This window comes from Dryobates pubescens, chromosome 4 (assembly GCF_014839835.1).
Source record: "Dryobates pubescens isolate bDryPub1 chromosome 4, bDryPub1.pri, whole genome shotgun sequence".
NCBI classification, from domain to species: domain Eukaryota; kingdom Metazoa; phylum Chordata; class Aves; order Piciformes; family Picidae; genus Dryobates; species Dryobates pubescens.
The window spans coordinates 3,368,667-3,389,057 of NC_071615.1; the positions used below are offsets into that span (position 1 = coordinate 3,368,667).

The 20,391-nt window shown below is 48.6% G+C and overlaps 1 protein-coding gene across 1 annotated transcript in view; it reads right to left on the minus strand.

Annotated features, from left to right (window-relative positions):
* The window catches only part of FOXK1 (forkhead box K1), a 51,828-nt gene extending 50,538 nt beyond the window's left edge, over positions 1 to 1,290 (minus strand). Inside the window, exon 1 of the mRNA XM_054180331.1 lies at positions 899 to 1,290. Coding sequence (XP_054036306.1) covers positions 899 to 1,290 — 392 coding nt within the window. The remainder of the gene's footprint in view (positions 1 to 898) is intronic.
* Positions 1,291 to 20,391: the final 19,101 nt, after the last annotated feature.

Below are 20,391 nucleotides of genomic sequence, written 5' to 3' on the forward strand. Positions count from 1 at the left end.
AAAATAAGCACTCTACCAAAGTGGCTTTCCAACTTTTTACACTAGATCTTTTCCAGGGAAGACAAGCCCTGGGTAAAGCAAGTTTTACCCCACTGACAAGAGTCCTCCTTCTCTTGTTTATCCTTTTGAAACTTCTTCAGGGCCACCAGTTGAACATGAGTCTCTTGGCAGGCCAGTATGGAAGATGATGACCATAGAGGACTGCCTGCTGGAGCAGCATCCTGAGGTGTCAGGCTCACACTTTTGACCCAGCCATGGTCTCCTCAGGAGCAGCAGCCACAGACCTAGCCCTGATGAACATCAACCCCTTTCTCAGTCGCGGATGGCAGGAAGGGGAGGACATCCCTTGTTGATGCTGAGGCAGGTGGACATTGCTCTCCACCAGGTGAGGGTCACTCTGACACAGTGACCAACTTCAAACTACACTATCCTCTCAGGCTGTGACTTGAGAAGAGCCTCAAGGCCACCTTCCTCAGAGGCTGTCCTTCATCATCCCCTTAGGCTCTCTGTCCAGTGGGGAGGGCCTCAAGGCCACCATCTTCAGACAGTTCCTCACTGTCTCCTCCATCATCGGTGGGCCCTCACCATCACCCCAGGCCCTCCTCCTGGCAGACCCACGTCCCCTACGCAGTGCAGAAGCACCTCACTGCCTACTCGATGGGGCCGACCGATCTCTCGTCGTCTCTTTACTCCTCCTCAGCCCCTCACCATCCAGACCCACGCTCCCTCCCTGGGACGGAGGGGTCTCACTCCGCCCCTTCAGGCTTTCCCCCGGGTCCCTCCCCACGGGCCGCGGGCTCTCCCCTCTCCTTCGGAGCCGGCCCAGCCCCGCGAGCCTCCGCCACCTCCTGCGGTGCCGCCACCCCCGCGCCCCCGGCCCGCCTTGGCGGCCACTCACTGCGGCGGTAGCTGTAGGGCCGGGCCGCCGCGGCGCTGGAAGGCGCCGTCCACGAAGACGCCGTTCTTGCCGAGGCAGCGCAGGTAGAAGTGCGGCTCCTGGAAGCTGAGCTGCAGGTGCCGCCGGGAGATGAAGCTGGAGTGCCCCATGTTGACGTCCACCGAGCCCTGCGAGGAGTTGCGGCCTATGGTGACGGCCGGCTGCCGCATGAGGAACTCGAACTCGCGGCCCTGCAGCCGCGCCAGCACCGGGCCGGCGGTGGAGGCAGCGGCGGCGGGCGGCCCGGCCGGGGGCGGCGGCCCGGGAGGGGGCGCCGCGGCGGGGCTGCAGGGCGCCGAGCGCAGCGCCAGCAGAGCCCGCGCCCCGCTGCTGTCCTCCCCTACTTCGGCCATGTTCCCAGGCAGGGAGCGAGCCAGCGTGCCGGCCTCCGGGGCGGAGCCGGCGGGGGAAGCGGGGCGGAGCGGGAGCCGAGCCCGCCGCCGCCTTCCCCGGCAGCACCACCGGACCCGGCCGCTCCGCAGCGGTTTACGGCGCGGGGCGGGGGCTAGCAGTGGCTCGACGGGGCCGCTGCGCCGCCTGCAGGCCCAGGCGGAGGGCGCCGAGCCCGGGCCGTCGTCCCGTTCCTCGAGCAGGTGGTGAAGGAGCGACACCCTCTGAGGGCGCTCCCACCGCCTCGCCCCTTAGCCCGACAGGGCGACCGTTTGTGCTGGGTCCTCCAGTTGATGGCCTCAGGAAATGTCGCCACCCTGAGCCGGAGAGGTGTCCCCGCTCCAAACCCGTCCCTGTTCGAGGTTCTCTATGGGGCACATCCAACATAAACCCGTCCCTGCTCGGGGATCTGCATGGGGCGCTTCTGTTCCAAACCCATTCCTGCACGGGACTCTCTGTGGGGCACTTCCACCACAAAACTTTCTGCTCATGGCTGGCTGTGGGGCACATCCACCCCATGGCCAAGCCACAGAGCATCACCCACCTTTTAGTACAGAGCCATCATCACGGTTTCAAATCAGCCCAAGCCCAGTGAGAAGGCATTTTATTGCCTTTTCATATCGTCACACCAAAACCACACTACGTTGTTAGGCAAGGATTTAGTCGCAGCATGGCTTTCATATCCCTGGACTTTGCAAAGGCTTGATGAAGAGGGGAGGGAGGGGTCATCATGTATCCTTATACATATATGTATACACTCATGTAGTGGTTTTGTACTCATATAGCTTTCTCTTAGAAAGGAATGTGTGTGTTTGGCTTGTATTACATTATTTCTCACTTCAAATTACTTTTTGTAACTTTTTTTTTTTTAAAGTAAAAGTTACTTACACAAACAATGAAGATCATGTTCTTCGCAACAACAGCAAGTTTAACAAACACAGAGATGTGGTGCATAGTTTAAGCACCAGACTCAGCAGAGTTCAATAATGCTTGGGCTCAGTCTTAAACGTCTTTCCCAACCAAAATGAGTCTCTGAGTCTGTGTCTTTGGATCATGTACTACTGCTTAGATTATCCAGATTAAACAGAAAAACTTTTCTGTGTAGGTGAGCCATTGATACTTTGCAGAATCCTAAACTGTTAAGTAACCAGAAAATACAATGGATTTGAGGATCTTTGTAAGAGGGAGCAGCAGTAATTGCTTCTTGCTTCAGCTCGTGTGGGGAATGCGGCAGCTCGTAGCAAGGCTGCTCCACATCTTAGAGGAGAAAAAAAATCCCATAACTGGTCAAAAGTGCAAAGCAAATTTCAGCTATGAAGACTTAATTAAATGAGCTGGAATCACGCCAGGACCATGAGGTTAACATCCCTGTTCCTGGAACGTCTTCCCTGAGATGTTTAATGACTGCTGAGCAGTCGAGACCTGAGTTAGACATCTCAGCCGAGACATCATCTACAGTAAGTGTGCTCTTTGCCACTACAGGTCAATACCAACTGAGAGGAATAGAGAAAAGTACTGATTAATGAAACACCATTGCCACTTCCTACACAGCAGTGTCTGCTCTCTGGTGAGACTCAGCCAAACCAGGCACAGCAGAAGATTGTAGTCCCCAGGGCAAGAGAAGAAAAGGCATCCCCAGCAGCGATATGGGGAGGAGAGACATGGTCACAAGAGTGGCCATCCTGGAGGCCTGGAATTAACTTACAGCTGAAATAGTGCTCTCAGATAGTGTGGAACAAGTAAGTAGGGTCACAGCACACAGCAGCAGCATAACCTCGGCCCTGATGGGGAGCTCCTCTGCTTCCTCAAATCACTCAGCATCAGCAAATGCTCATGGCCAGAAAGTAAAATATGGCCATCTGGTAGGTGAGAGCCAGAGTTGCATGCTGCCTGACAGAAGAGCTAGCAAAAGCCTTTTGCCTGTTCACACTGACACAAGAGTGGCGTTAGTGTGCTTAAAAAGGGACCCAAGTGGTAGGCAGGTGTGTGGGAGCAGGCGAGGTGAGACCTCATATCAGAGCAGTGTGTGACCTGTCAAAAACAACAGCCAAAAAAGAGAATGTCACTCCAGAGAGATTTTACTTCATGTCTTAAGGCTTTCCTAAAACCTAAACCAGTGTCCTTTGACCAGAGGGACCCCAAAATGATCAGAAAGAGGGCGAGGCTGGTACCAGATGTTGTCAGTAAATGTTTCCCCAGCTGCATGGGAAAACAGGCTGCGGACAGGAGCCAACCCCGCATGGGCAGGAGCAGGGCGGTGGTTCTAAATACAGCAGTTGCAGGCAGCCCTGTGGACCTGTCTGATGTGGAGCCAAGAGGCGTGTCGCTGCCAGGGCTGGGTCCCATTACCTCTCCCACATTGGATACAGGCTATGGATTTCTGCAGCTCCGGTCAGGGAATAGCCCCAGGGCTGGCACGTGAGGTTGTCTGCAAAGATCCTCACGCTGTTCAGAGGCTTCCTGGTCACACAAGGTGGACACAGCCTCACTGCTTGAGGGCCGCAGAGCTGGAGATGCCAACGGGCACGTCCACACGTGTCACAGTCACTCTGCAGCCACCAAGACACTTTTGCTGTACCAATCAATGAGATTCTTCCTCTAACAAGTCTTTTGCTTTCTGTCTGGAAATTTCTTCTGGGTGGAATTTGCTGCTTAAGCCAGCACCACTGCCAAGATAAATCCCAGCTTCATGCAAAATGTGATCAAGCGGTGTACAGAAACGGGATTCCTCCAAGCCGCTTGATGGGTTGTGCTTAGCATCGTGTCTCACCAGCCCGTCCGCCTGCGGCATCCTAAGCTCCTTGCGCTGTGAGGAACAGAGAGCTCTGCTCAGCAGCCTCCAACGCTCCGCTCGCCTCTAATCCACCCTGCAACAGCATCAAACCAAGGGCCCTTCAGACAAGGAAACGCTTTGCGCTCCTCCAGTCAGCTAATCCTGCTTAAAGTCAAGCCAGCTGCCCCAGTGTAAATGCCTGATGTAAATGCACTCAAAATTGTTTGAATTAAATTAACCTCATCCTGTATGGCTGGATTGACTTTAAAGTGGTTCATTTTCTTCGGCAGGGTTTTAGATGGATACAGCTCCAGGTGTGGCCAAACTTCCTGACTCTACACTACCTGCCAAAATATTCAGATGGCTGAAAGCTGCCAGCCAGGTACTATGAGCTGCAGGGAGCTGAGGTGGGGAGCAGCCCTGGTGGGAGCTGTGGGCAGGATGGGGGACACACCAAGTTCCATGTACCATCCCCGTGATGTACCCAGGCACTGGTGCAATGCTCAGATGTGGGAGCATCACCTTGGCCATTCCTGGCCGTCTGAACTGGCCAGCTGTCAGCTTGCTCTAGCCAGGGCCATGCTTAGCCTGGTGACACCAATACCCTGTAAGAGGATGGCTGCCTGAGCACAGGCAGAAATTCTCTCTCCTGGCACCTTGTAGAGACACCTTGAGTCACTTCACGATGCTGCCCCACTCTGCTGCATCTGGGCAACCTGAACTGGGAGGAGAAATATAAACATTCAAACAAAGCAGCTGGAAAGGGGACAGGAAGAGCAGAAAGTAACTGGGGTAGAGTTGGCACTGCTCAGAGAGCAGTGCAAAACCTGACTGTCCTTTGTCAAATATTTGTTTGGCAGTGTGTCGTTGGTGACGGTCTCAGTACAGTGACAGACAGCAGGAATCTATTTTGTGCTATCAGTTCTGGGCAAATGAATGCAATGGGTTGTTATAGTCACCCAGATACCACTGCACTGGGCAAACACAAATCTTGCAAAAACAGTGATAAAAGGGTACATTTCTGCATTTATCTGCTGGATGGTGTCTGCTTAAAGCCACTTAGTTTCTGTAAGCGAAGCGCTGTGTTTCTTTAGCCTTTCATACAGCTGTTGCTCACTATTCTGATGTGTGAGACTGAATACATATTTATCAAGCCTCAATTTAGCAAAGAAGCTGCTTGGCTTCCACACCACAGGAAATCTTTTCTACCCCTTAGACCAAAGCATAATTGAAAGGCAGCTTCAGCAGAAAGGAACGGTGTGAGCTGCGTGCTGGATGTGAGCTGCTTGATGTATTTACCCAGCAGCTAGACAACACCTTGGTGATCACAATGAAAACCAGCATAATGTGCACAGCCCTGACCTGGAGAAGGAGGAGGAGAAGAGTGAAGGAAAGCAATTACTTTAAGGAAAAGAGACTGCTGTTTCTGTGCAAGCTCACTCTCGGAGAGTGGTGCCAGCCTGATGGGGTTGAGGGCGATAGGGCTTCCACCGGTGTAAAGCGTTCATCACTGGCAAGCAAGCAGAGACGTCAGGACCTACATCAGATAAATAATTAGCTAAAATAAAAGAGAAGATGGCAGTGTTCCCTCAAATTCCTGCCCCAGCTCCCCGCAGTGCCTCTCCCTGTCCCTTTCCTCAGCCATCAAGTAGGCTTGAAACGCTGTTGTGGTTTTTGTCCAAACTGATTTGAAGCAACATAAGTGATGAACAATTTGCCCTGTATCTGTGGAGCTACTTTCTCCAACGCACCTGTGCTCGAGAGCAGCCTCATTTCTCTCTCCAGCTGGGTGGGTTTTAATTCTGCTTCGTGTCTCAGGGAAATCACAGTGCTGTGACACAGAAACAAAAAAGGGTTTGCACTTACACATGGCTGATAGGATTTGCTTCCTAAGCAAGCAGCTGCAAGAAGTTAAATAAAATTTGCTGTTTTGAAACATATTCAGGTGCACGATAGTATCTGTCTCACACACACTCCCATGGTCTCCCATGGGATTTCTACCTGTTTTCCCAACTCTGTTGCACAATCTGTGCTTTTAACCCCAATGCTTACATCTCTCCAGTGACAAACCTAGGTCCTGATCTGGGGCGATTTGTATACATCTGCAGAGGCAACATCCACCTCATGGGGCTGTGACCCAGGAGGGCACCTGTAATGCTCGCAGTGGTATTGAGGATGTGAGCTGCTGCTGAGGGTCTGGGGAGCCCTAATCTTGTCTGGGACACCCATAAATATCTCTCCTCAATCAGAACAGCTTTATAAATTGTTCACAGTGGCTCTGAGCCAGGTTTGAATCCAGATGGCCTGATAAGAAGGGATTGGCATGTGAAGGAGGTGATACACTGATAGAGGAATTCTTTCTTCTCCCGCACAGCTTTTAATCAAAATGAAGGCTGAAGAAAGCAACACCACTGAGTCAGAAATGTGGTGGGAGCAGTCATGGCCCTAAAAGCTTACAAAGAATACAAACCTTCCATTTTTTTTTTCATTTCCCCCCCCCCCCCCCCCCCCAAATAGCTGCTATGCTGAAGGGAGCAGACAAAGGCATGCAGATGGTGAGACTGAGCACTTAAACCCTGCTCGGTGAGGGCTGCCTCCTGCAAGGCGCTGCCTACTTCGTGCTGGGTGCTGAGCAGCAGCCCCAGTGCCGGGTAGATGGGGGCTAAATGAGATGCTGCATCTGTTAGCTCCCTCTCAAGAGCAGCACAGCCCGAGAAGATTGTTCTTTCTGTAGCAATGAATTTTTTTTTCATTTTTAAATCAGCTGTGATTTTGTTTACTGTAAACTCCAGTATGCTGGGAATGATTCTATCACAGTTTATTTAGGTTTCACAGGGATTTTTTTTTCACCCCCCTCTCCCCCTCCCCCAAATCACACTTATCAAGAATATATTTTCACAGCGAGTTCTCTGAAATACAATAAAGACTTTAGGAACATCTGATGCCCAGACTCTGTCATCCCCTAAGATATTATATGATCTGCTCATTCCCTGTGCAGAAACGCTGTCGCTTTCCTAGAAGCCAAGCCAGAGGCTGGCTGATGTATGAGAGCCCATTTTGGAAAGCCTTGAACAAGACCATTTGTTGTCAAGATAATTTTACAAAAGCAATACCATTTCATGGGCTGCAGTTAAAATAATTCATAAAATTTACACTGGCCTCTGTGTGCTTTGAGCTTTAAACCTGCTCAGCTAACTTACTTTCATTTTGGCTTGCAACTTAAGCCTGGGTGAAATACACAGCACGAGCGAGCCAGGTTTGAATTGTTTCCTTTAGTCATTTTTGAATGATCTCATTTTCTCACTTGCCATCGATGTGAACAGAAGAAAAACAACCCATACACTTTTCAACAGCTAAAAACAATTGAGCCTCTAAGTATAAAATCTGACATCAAACATGAAGCATTCCAGCCCAAAAGGAATATGGTTTTGGACTTTTATGAGCATATACTGTAGCATATACTGCCTGTTGCTGCTGAGAACAAGCTCCATTCGTTGGCTGGAGGGTTGGAAGCAGCTGAGCTTAAAGATTTTTGCTTTATATCTTCCCTGAGAAGCCAGTAAAGCTACAGAGTTTGCCCTGTATTGTTACAAAGCATTTAAACCAAAACCACAGGACCTGTGTGTTTACTGTCTCAAGCTTTATATCATGATTCACATCTCTGATCATGTATCTATCGTGATACACCAGCAGGGTAACGTGCTGCCAAAACCACAGCACTCATGCCTGATCCTGACTTCCTTCCTGTATTTTCACAGGCATAAACCACACAGGGAAGGTCAGGGCAATCTGAAATCAAATCCATAACCAGCAGGTTATATGTGTAAACAGCCTCCTTGCTACATCACCTCTATGTCATGACCCAGCAGGCTGGAGCCCCCTGTTATTCTGGGCATCAGAGATGCCCCCTGCAGAAATGGGCATCCTCCTTTCCCCTTTTAATCAGCTATCATCTAGCAACCTGTTGGATAACAAAAGCTTTTGTTCCAAGTAGGAAAAAAACTCCACTGGTCCAAGCCATGTCAGGAAAACTGGAAAAGGTCTGGGATTAAGCCTTTCTTGCTCTGCTTAGGGGTCCTGGCCTGGAGCATCCCAAGGGTGCATGTCCACAGCAGAGACCCTCACATCTGGGTTAGACCTAGAGGAAGGATGTGGTGGCTGGTCTTCATGTGGCTGTGGTTTTTTACAAGCAAGGCACAGGAGACTGAGGTCAGAGGCAAAGAGTAGAGTGCCCCAACACAGACCTAACCAAAGCATCTAGGAACTCATGTGGGAATAGCCCTGGCCTTCATTGACTGCACTGCATCCCCCTGGAGGAAATTTGAAGTTGCTGTGACCTACTTTTGGCTTTGGCCATCAATGGATTATCCTTGAAGCAGGGATGAGCAAAGGCACTTGTAAACCATATTTGCTTTTGGTGGGTTCTGAGCATCCTTGAGCCTCTCAATAGGGAGCAGACCACAGAATCACAGAATTTCAGGTGCTGGAAGGGACCTCGAAAGCTCATCCAGTCCAACCTCCCTGTCAGAGCAGGATCACCTACACCAGATTACACAGGAATGCATCCAGGTGTGTTTTGAATAGCTACAGAGAGGGAGACTCCACAACCTCCCTGGGCAGCCTGTTCCAGTACTCTGTCACCCTCACAGTGAAAAAAATGTTCCTCATATTTATGTGAAGCTTCCTATGCCTTTACTTCCACCACTGCCCCTTGTGCTGTCATTGGGCACCACCCAGCAGAGCCTGGCTCCAGCCTCTCGGGACTCATCCTGCACATATTTATACATATTGATGAGGTCACCTCTCAGTCTCCTCTTCTCTAAGCTAAAGATCCCCAGCTCCCTCAGTCTCTCCTTGTACAGAAGAATGCTGGAAGAAGGACTCTAGGACTCTGCTGCTAATGTCCTGCTGTTTCGCAGAAACCTCTAAAGCGCTGAGCAAACCTAACCTTGGATTCCACCTCCAGCACTGCTTCCCAGCAAAAGCCTGGATGAAATGTGAAACTCTCTTCCTTTCCCCATTCTGCACTCCAGTTTCCAGTTGGTGGCATTAGGCAGATATGTTAGTGCTGAAAGTGCTGGAACCCCCTGGATTTACAATCACCATGCATCACTTTAAGGGCACACTGTCAGCTTCAGAAAAAAAGCATCTGCTATAAACAGTTTTACTTACATTACTAATAATACCAGACAGTATTAGAGGGGAAGGATTTTTAAAATCCAATGTACTTGTCCTTCAGCTTGGCCAGTGTGTGTGTGTGGGGAAATAATCATCAATGAAATGTATCTCACTTTAGTTTGGAGTAGTTTTCACTTACCAGTTCCTCCATGCTAATGCTCTTGCTTTACAGGCAGAAGGGGACAGGTTTACCTGCTTAGGGTAAAAAAACAACACAAGGAAGTGTTGAGCACCCTGGAAACTGGAAAAGAAAAAAGGGAAAAGAAACCCCAAGCCTTCCAAAAAGAGGAAGAGAGAAATAAAGAGTCATAACAATGTGTCTATTGAATCATATATATATATATATACATATATATATATATTCACAGATACATTGCTCCAGCTGATGGCATGGACACCACCCCTGGCAGCATGTTGGCTCAGGGAGTGTGTTTTGTTGCTAGATGTCTGCCATGATAATTTATTTTTCTCTTTTAATTTTTCTCCTGTGTTCTGGCTCTGCTCAGTCGGGGAGATGCTATCTCACGCTTCCTCCCTGCTTCTCCTGGAGCTTCCAGCTGAAATTCTGCATTAGCAAAATGTTCCTCTGGAATAAGGCCTCATAAAATATTGTTGGGATTGCTAGGCAACCTGGAGACATGTTGGGATCTGAAAGGAGCCTAAGTGGGTGTAGTGCTGGAGTCTCAGATGAAAAAGAGAGGGTATTCTTTGTGTCTCCATGCTAGAAACACTTGGCCTTTGATTGTCTTTTGGAAAGAGGTTGAGATACACTGCTTCCACAGGACATACCTGTGCAATTGTTGGTGTGGTAACCTCTAACCTCAGATTAATAATCTGGATGAGAAGTGCACCTACTCAGGGCTTCTCAATGGCAACAAAAGGAACTGTTTAGGGTAATGAAAATACTCACATTTCTGCTGCTTGAATCTTTAAGAGCTCCTTTTGCCAGAAAGAGAGGGTCATGCTCACTAATAACTTCTTTTGTGTGGCCACCAAGCTGTTGCCTCAACCCCTTCTGCACACTGCAGTGGTTCTTAATGCAAACTGACCCTGGAAGGAAGGGAAGCCAATAGCAACTACCCAGTTTTATCAGCAGGGTCTAACACAAGCAATCAGCTATTTGCAGATACACACACAAGAATAAAAAGAAAATTGACCTGGGCTTGCAAGAACAAGGGGAGGAATCACTGTAGGTGCAGACAATTGAGGTTTACTGATGATTGTGCTAGCAAAGAGGCTAAAGTGAATCTGCACCTCATCTCTCCAGAACATCTTGGCTTCCTCAAAGGGCTTTCACCCAGCAGGTTCCAACCCTTCCCTGGGCAAGCCCTCTGCTTCGCTTCCCCTTCAAGCCAAGCCTCCAGCAGTCAGCCCCATGCCATATTTTCCTGGGTGGAAAACCTGGGAGAACACACCAGCTTTGTCAGGACCCAGCTGGAGCTGCTCTTGCTGCCCTTTTGCTCCATCTGTCCAGCACTGCTAAAGGTAAATGCTGGTGGCAGGTCCTGCCAGAAATGTATGTGAGAGCTGTCAGTGCCTTCCAGCCAGGCTGGGTGCATGATCTGTTTTTCAGTGCTTGATTTAGCATATAATTTTCTGTTAAAACAGCTAGTGGCCAAGCTGATTGATGCTTCCATCTGCTCAGAGCCTGCCCAGGTCCTCCACATGACGGGCTGCTCTCACCAAATCCTTTCCAGAGGTTATGGATTGCTCACTGTCAATGTCCAGTGTTCTTGGGTGGCTTGAAATCCCTTATTCAGGAGAGCTCATCCTGCTTTCCTCCCATATCTGCACAGGGCTTTGGCTGTTCTGTGTTCAGATGATTTTGACCTATCAACATTTCATTTTGTCAATGAAAATATTGTCCAAGCATCCAGTGCTCCTAGATATTCCCATATGATACAGAAAGGGGCCCTAGTAAGCACTCCCCAAGATCATTAATGAACATTGCTGCTATCAGGCATCTTGTACAATCTTTCTGTTGGAAGCTTCTTTGGAGCTGGATCCTGAAAAACAAAGAATTGGGAACAAGCCTTGGATTTCTGCAGTCTCTTAGGTAACCACATATGGTGTGCATATGATAGTAACTACACCTTTTCTTTCTCATGTCCCTTTCTGGCTATATTAAGGGGAGGAAAGCTGCCTGTGAGATATTTCTCCATTCCTGGTGGTGACCTGGCCGTGCTCTTTCTCTGCCCTGTTAGCATCATGGGATTCATGATGCATATTTCAATACCAAATGGCCCAGGCCGAACCACTTGGCACTGCTGTGGCATTCCTCTGCCCTCCTACCAAAGGATGCTGGTGGGCTATGAGCGGCACAAGTGGATTCTCCTGCTTTCGGATTCCCCAGCTCCCAAGACCTACCTCTTCTTTCCCAGTTTCTCAAGTCAGTTTTGGAAGCACATGAAATTGGGCCAAACCTGGGCTTTTTCACAGCTTTCTCAGCAAAGCTCCTCCTTCAGACTGTGCCAGAGGTGAGCTGCTCCTCAGCACTATTTTAGCAGTTATTTTAATAAAAAATGTGGCAGCTGCAAGTGTAAGAAGGATGGGAGCCAGGCACCTCAAGAAATGATAATTGCAGACTTGGAGCAGTGCTAAGAGTTAACAGAGAGATGTTTAATCCAATTCTCAGCTTCTATTTTAGGATCCTTTTAACTTTTTAAATCAAAAAAGGAAGAGAAGAAGGGGGGAGAAGAAAAAAAAAATTATAATCTCCATCACAGTGCAATTTCTTAAGCTTGTTCTCAGCCCAAAGGTGAATTTTGTGCGTGAGGAGTTTGAAGAAAATCCATTCAGCTGTTTCAGAGGTTTCAGAGCATGAAAGCAACATCTGGTTTAAAAATCAAAAATAAAGAGAAATTCCCCTTGCTCATCAGACTCAAAATGGGTTTTGGTTTCATGCCTCTGGTTTAGGATATTTTGAGCTGCCCCCTGGAGAAAGCTGGTCAGTGCTGTATTGTTTTGGAGGGAACAAAACTGCGTTGCAAGCACGCACGCACAAAGAAAGCTGCAATGCCTAGGCAGGAGGACAGGTGGGACTCACCCCCCGAGCTCCTCCACTCGTGTCCAATCCAACACCACACAAACCATGGTCCCTAAATTGCCAATTTAATCGATTGCACTGAGGTTTCTCACAGCCTGCTGCCTCTTGGGTTTGGTTGGGTGGTGGTTTTTTTTGTCTTCTGGTCGGATCTTGGCAGTGCTGTTTGCTGTGCTATAGATGGCAGTGCAGGATGGAAATTGCAGACCCTTTGCTCTCGGATAACAACCCTGGGCTACGACGGCTCCTGCAGCTTGTCCCGGTGGAGGAGCCCAACCTCAGTTCCTTACTTTCTGCAGATCTGTCTGCAAATTGCACGTTGTTTATTTATTTATCTATCTACCTATTTATTTATTTATTTAAAATGTAACCTAATTATTGACATCAACACAAAATTCACCCCCAGAATTTCGAGTGGGCAGAAGTGACAAGGAAGCTCTCTCCAAATCAATTGCTGCTTCTAAGAAAACACCAAACATGCTCAAAACCCACTGGCAGATTGGGCCGTGGTGTTGAGAAGCAGGGAGAGTTTGCATTTCAAAGGGAGCAGGCTGTTGATTTCTCAGTGTGAGATCACATCTATGAAAAGACCTTGCTGGTGTTGGAGTTCTGCTGCTGTAAATGAAAAGTGTGCACCTCCTCACCGTCCCATCAGTTTTTATAACAACACTAAAATCCACCCAAATGTAACCATTTGCAGCAAATTTTGCTCTCATGTTTCCTCTTCCTTTGTACAACTCCCTGGGGTTCTAGGATTAAAAGTGAGAAAAAGGAGAAAAAAGGAGGCTCAGGGGAGACCTTATTGCTGTCTACAACTGCCTGAAGGGTGGTTGTAGCCAGGAGGGGGTTGGTCTCTTCTCCCAGGCAATCAGCACAGCACCAGAACAAGAGGACACAGTCTCAAGCTGTGCCAGGGGAAGTTTAGGCTTGAGGTGAGGAGAAAGTCCTTCACTGAGGGAGTCATTAGCCAAACCACCACAAATGTGCTGCCCAGGGAGGTGGTGGAGTCACCTTCCCTGGAGGTGTTCAAGAGGGGACTGGACATGGCACTTGGTGCCATGGTTTAGTCATGAGGTCTGTGGTGACAGGTTGGACTTGATGATCTTTGAGGTCTCTTCCAACCTTGGTGATTCTGTGGTTCTGCGAAAATCCAACTCAGTTCTGCACTAGGAGATGCAATGCTGGCAGGAATAGGGATGCTACCAAAGAGATCATGATGGGAAGTGAAAAAAAAAACACCCAAAAAAACAATTACAGCAAGATGCTTTTGAAAAATCCCTCCAGGTACCCAAGCTGCATCTGTCGATGCTTAAGCACCTCCAGAAAGCTGGCCAGCAGCCCACTGCTCAAGATGTTAAGAAAATAATAATGAATTAAGAGAAGAGTAAGAGGTGTTAAGAAAGACAAATTCTTTTTTGCTATTGGCAAGATGAAAGGAAAAACCCAACTTTTTTTTCCTTGATTGGGGTGGAGGAGGAAGCTGTAAACAATAAATGCCATGCGAGTTGTCCCTCTCTTCCTGGAGAAGAGGAGGCTCAGAAGAGACCTTCTTGCTGTCTACAACTACCTGAAGGGAGGTTGTAGCCAGCTGGGGGTTGGTCTCTTCTCCCGGGCAACCAGCACCAGAACAAGAGGACACAGTCTCAAGCTGTGCCAGGGAAGGTTTAGGCTGGATGTTAGGAAGAAATTCTTCACAGAAAGAGAGATTTGCCACTGGAATGTGCTGCCCAGGGAGGTGGTGGCGTCACCATCACTGGAGGTGTTTAAGAAGAGACACTCAAGAAGAGATGAGGCACTTGCTGTCATGGTTTAGTTGGTTAGATGGTGTTGGATGATAGGTTGGACTTGATGATCTCGAAGGTCTTTTCCAACCTGGTCTGGTCTACTCTATTCTATTCTATTCCATTCCATTCCATTCCATTCCATTCCATTCCATTCCATTCCATTCCATTCCATTCCACTCAGAAAATGAAGCTGGATCAGAATTAGTTACTATTTTTATTTGGTTGGTTAGTTTTGGATTTTTTGTGTGTTTTGTTTTGTTTCACCTTCTGCAAATGGTGCAAAGGAGAGCTCTCCTCCACCCGCACTGTCCTGGGGCTGGCTGGCTGAACTGGTGTAGCCCTCTCTGACAAGGAGATATGCAGCCCTTTTCTCTTACAAGATCTTAATGTGATCTTACACATCAAGAGGATTCAAATGACAAGAATGAATGGCAGTGGCCAACCTCATGGCTTGATAGTCTGATGAAATGATGCCCTGGCACATCCATCACACTGTTCTGCTGTCAAGAGATCTCCCAAATCTGGAAGATGAGTGTGTTTTTCTTTTACAATGTTATAAAAAAAAAAAAAGAGATCAAGGAGGGAAAAAGAAAGCATCTGTCCTCCAGTCTAACTGCTACATCAATGGAACTGTGAGATAAGAAGTAGCCAGAAATGCAGGATCTGTGGTTCAGCTCCGAACAGGGAGGGCACCACTGCACCCAGCTCCATCTGAAGGCATTTGTGTGGGGTGAAGCCCACGCTGCCTGCAAGCACAGACCCAGGACTTTGCAGAGCACAGCAGGTGAGACAAGCTGAAAAACTGAAGCAAGATTCATTTCTTGCCGGCGGCATCTGTAGACAGCTTGTGCCAGTCCCTGCACATTCACCTTGCAGAAGCAGATGTGGATGTGAGTGAGAGGGAGCAAGGTGTCAACCTGAGCCTGTGTGGGAAGACCACGGTGAGGATATTTGCTAAGCACAAGGCTGGGGAGATGCAGGGACCCAGGTGCTGATGTTTCCCAGGCAACACTCACCTTTGCAAGGTGCCCCTTTGTCTCGCCTGATTTTTAAGCACGGTGTCTTCTCTAAAATGCAGCTTCTCCAAGCTGTAAATGTTATTATTATCTCCTACTGCTCTTTCCTCACGTCTTTTCAGGGCTCTTTACCAGCAGCACTGCTTGTGGCCAGGTTAACTCAGGAAAGTAAGAGCAGCTCCCCAGCTCTGACTTGCACAGGGTGGGAGAGGAGATCTTAGGAGAGATCTGCCTGGAGCAGGACATCCTGAGCTGCATTGCCCACCCTGCAGAGCAAGCACAGGTTAGCAGGAGAAGGATGAGCCTTCACAAAAAGCCTTGGGTTATCCTGCCTAAAGCCCTTATTGCAACTTTGAGAGCCCCTAATGAAGCTGCAGATCGTGTTGCTGCTGCTGTTCTGTGCTGACTGCAAGGATTCATACCCAGTGTAAGATTCAGTGCTGCACTTCCTACAGGCTGCATTTCTGTGCAGCAACCAGCATTTATCCCCTCCACACTGCTTTGAGACTTCAGGGCTGATATCTCCCAGGAAGCACTGGAGACAGTCAATATTTTCCCACCGTCTCTCCTTTCCCAGGATGCAGCACCATGGTTCACACTAATTAGGAGACACTGATCCCATTATTATAGAGCAAAATTACCAGGTGCTGGAAAGAGCACAGCAAAACCTGATGGAGTGGCAAAGTTGAAATGAGGTGGAAGTAATATGTGCTGTGTACAGGCGGACCAGACTTCCTAACTGGACGTTACTGAGGTCAGTAAGGTGGAGTGGGGAGAGGATCAAATTACCCTTCCTGATGAAGGGACAATGCAGGAGACCTACAGGATAAATAGTCACTCTGCACCTCACAGCCAGAAAACAGGACTCAAATTCAGCGAGAGAGAAATAGCAGCAAGCATGAAACCTCTTCTCTGAGTGTGAAGGGGGCACAAGAAGAAGTGGGGCATCTGGAGAGCCCCACTACTTCTTGGCGGAATGCAGAGCAAAGCCACAAGCTGCACTGCCTTGTATAAAGCCCCAAAATGTCCTCCTTACTGCAGACCAGGCAGCTGCCATGGTCCCCAGGAGTCCCAAGAGCCCCTGCAGGTAAAGTGACCTGTCCTAAGTGTGAGGCAGAGCAGGCAGCAGCCAACTCCTTTTTGTTGTTACATAGCATCTGGTCGCCCTATTTTATGGTCTTCCCTTTAACTCAAGGAGCCTGTGGGGACTAAAGCTCAGTGGGAGATTGCTTACGTGGTTTCTAGCCCATTAGCTTCCTCTGTTGGCTGTTCCTTCAATAAAACCAAAAATAATTTAAAAAGAAAAAGAAGGAGGAAAATAATCAAGGAAAAGTAGTTCAAAGTGTGAAGAATTCATATGGAAGGAGAATATATAAAATGTTATTGGCTCTGTCCCCCCCTGGCTCCAGCCTCAATTTTCTGACCATGCTGTGTGTTTATCCTTCTGTTATTACACATAATGACAGGGAAATTTTAGCCAGTCCCATGCAAAAAGGCAGCCTGCTCCTTCCCCACCCCAACAAGAATGACCCTGGCTTGAGCTCACATCGCTTGGCATCTGATTTCAGCCTAGCAGGGTGTTTCAATGCCAATAAACATCTTGTTTTCAAGTGAAGAGCTGTTTCAGCTACATTCTTTCCCATCTTTTGTGAGCATCCAAGGCTCCGTGTAAAACTTTTTATTGATCACATAAAGAGCAGCTCTGCTTCCCCACAGGCCCTCACTTCACAAAGTGTTTTGATATCTGGAGAGTGAGAGGTTCAACAGAAAACAAATTCCTCCAGCTTCCCAGGACTGTGAACCCGGGGCTGCTGGTTTCTCCCCTCCTTGGCAGAGTGTGGTCCAAGGAAGAGAGCAGGCAGATGCATTTTTGTCTTGTCCTGGGGGTGTTTAAGGGGGTTTGTGCACGAGCACGCAGCTGGTCTGCAGAAAAGGCAGAAGCGAAGCCACTGCACAGAGCTGAGAGGCAACCATTAAAGATTTAATTGGTCTGAAAGCTTCCTGAAATGCTAAGGAGAGATCTAAAGCATACAACTTTGAGCAGAAAACCTCCCAAGTTGGAAAGCATGGGTGGTTTTGCTGCTGGCACTCTGCTATTGGCGTGGTGGGCAGTCATCTGCACAGCTCTCATGCTAAGGAATTCTCCAGGGGTGGGATGCCCAGGCCCCATGGGTGAAACTAGGTCCCTTCATCCCTGGAGGAGCTGTCTCAAGCCACCACATCCCACAAGCACGGACTGAGACCTCTCTCTGCAGCTGTGTTTCTCCAAGGCAGTGTCGGGATGTGACAAAGGACCATTGTGAAATCCATGGCCTGAAACCCAGACGAGATCCTTCCCATCCATATCCTGTCAGACCCGTTGCACCATCACCTTTTGTGCAAATGAGTGGAGAGCAAACACAAAACCTCTTCAACCGCGGCCATGCGGAGCTTGCGGGGAGGAAGATTAATGTGAGCTCCCGGGGAGCCTCATCAGTCCTTGTTCAGGACTCAGAAATCCCAATCGAAACCTGCCGTGACTCATAGCTCTGTGTTGGCACACATTCGACCTCCTTTGGATAACAAAGGGCAGATCCTCTTCCAAGCTGTGTTATAAAACCTTGCTGACTGTGTTTTTATCACAGCAGGCTGACCTTGCTGCTTGCAGATGGCACTACCTGACGGCCCTGAAGCTGATGGGGTGATGGTGGTGGCTGTTGGAAGAATCATAGAATTGTTAGGGTTGGAAGGGACCTCAAGGATCAGCCAGTTCCAACTCCCCTGCCATGGGCAGGGACACCTCACACTACAGCAGGTTGCTCACAGCCACAGCCAGCCTGGCTGCAAAAACCTCCAAGCATAAGGCTTCTACCACCTCCCTGGGCAACCTGTGCCAGTGTCTCACTTCCCTCATGGGGAAGAACGTCTTCCTAACATCCAATCTGAATCTACCCATTTCTATTTTTTTCCCATTCTCCCTAGTCCTATTATTACCTGACACTAAAAAGTCCCTCCCTAGCTTTCTTGTAGGCACTCTTAAATACTGGAAGGCCACAATAAGGTCCCCTTGGAGCCTTCTCTTCTCCAGACTGAATAGCAATGGCACAGGAAATACCTGAACCTCTCTTTGGATGGAGGGTCTCAGCCCAGACCACCAGCCTAGTGCTGAGCCACCACCAGATGCCCCAAGTCAGCAGAGCTCTTGGGTGAAATAATGCTGTCTTCCTCAATCTGAAGGTGTAGCCTGTGGTGACAGCAACAGAGAATAAACCATAGAATAAACCAGGTTGGAAGAGACCTTCGAGATCATCGCGTCCAACCCATCAACCAATCCAACACCACCTAAACAACTAACCCATGGCACCAAGCATCCCATCTCCTCCTGAAAACCTCCAATGATGGTGACTCCACCAGAGGGCACAACTGTGAGCTGGGTGGGAGAAAGCATCCTTTGCAGACATAAAGTCTCCCCTGACCTGAAACGCTGTTCTCTTGACTAATGAGAGCAATCTGAATTGCAGCAATTACTTGAGACCCACATGCCTTGAGAGAAGGGAAGTTGTCAGGCATCTGTGTTGGGCTCTTGGAGCCACAGAGTGGGTTTGTCCTACCAGATCCCCTGTGGGCATCTACTATTAAACTCCCATTGTGCATGAAGAACAAGATAGAGATGAATTCACAGGCTGGAATTTGGTGGCCAAGCCAAAATCCAGCGCCTCTTTCACCTCAAGTACCTGACCCTGAGTACTCAGACAACTGCTTTCTAAAGCCTCACCTGCAGGAGGTGACTATGGTGGGTTATGGATTTTTGTGTGTGTCTTGTTTTGCATTACTAATTTTGGAGACTTTCAGTACTTTTTCTGCCAGGGGAAGTCCACTCACAAGCATAAAGGTGAAGCCTGTTTCCACACCAATGTTCTCCCTTCTCTGCTTCTCATACAGCTTTATTTGTAGGTTGGTTGATAATGAGAACTCCACTGCTATTGATTTTATTTTTTTTTAAACATATATAACTTTGAAACACTGTAGATATTGCATGGACTTTGGAACAAGATAAGAAGAGGTAATCACATTCACAGCCTCTCCAGCCCTTTAATTAATCCAGACAGCCAACCCTAGCTGTACTCCTAGAACAGGCTGACTACTTCTCCTGAGTAATCTCATTTGCCACAAAAAATGTGTAGCTACTCGAGGTAAATCTGCAACCCTCAGGGATCCAACTCCTGACACAATATTTTGATAACTGACAGGAGAATTGACGTGGCCCTGCTTCTTTAACACCAGCTGCTGCACAGCTCTGTGGAATGGGCTGAAAAAACACAGAAATAGTGCCTTAACTTCTGCTACAACTGCAAATGCTCTTCCCTTTCTCAGTACAGCCTTAAGATGGAGCAAAGCAGCTGAGCTGTAAGAACAACAGCAATCAGAAAATGAGAGGGTTACACTCCAGCTTCCCAATGACCTGGTTTAGGGTAAAATCTTTTGTTCTGGAAGAGCTCATCCCAGTGCGCAGGTCCTGGGGGTTTGTGCAAGACGCCGGGGCCTGAAATCCCCTGCGTTATCTCCTGGGGATGATGCAGGGAGGACGAGAAGGTCGAGCTGAGTTGGTGACCTGAGCTCTGGTCTGCAGAGCTCACTGCTGCCTTCCTTCTCACCCTAAGCTCTGGCGAAATCAATGGGATTAAATGAGCACAAATGAGACAGGAGCTGGCTCCTTTGCTGCTGTGGTAAGTCAGCGTGGAAGCTGGCCTCAATACATCTATCTAAAGCTCTGTATTGAATCTCAGCTGACAGCTCCAATAATGGTAATAGATATGGCCAAAGCTGCTTCGTATTTTCTTTGGAGGAGGCCAGGTTCCTCCTCCCTGCCTGCAGACAGGCTAACAGCTCTGCCAGCTTGGATCTCACAGGCATTTTGAGGGTTTGATATGCAGACAGCTCTCCTCACACTGCCAAAGACCAATAGGATCACAGACTCATAGGATGGCAAGGGTTGGAAGAGGCCTCTGGAGATCTAGTCCAACCCTTCTGCTAAAGCAGGTTTGCCTAGGTCAGGTTGCACAGGATCACAATGTGCAGGCTGGTTTTGAAAGTCTCAAGAGAAGATGACTCCACAACTTCTCTAGGCAGCCTGGTCCAGAGCTCCATCACACTCAAAGCAGTGAAGTTTCTCCTTAAGTTCAAGTTTGTACTCACTGTCCCTTGTCCTATCACTGGCCACCACTGAGAAGAGCCTATGCCCACCCTCATGATCTCTACCCTTCAGATATTGATCAACATTGAGAAGATAG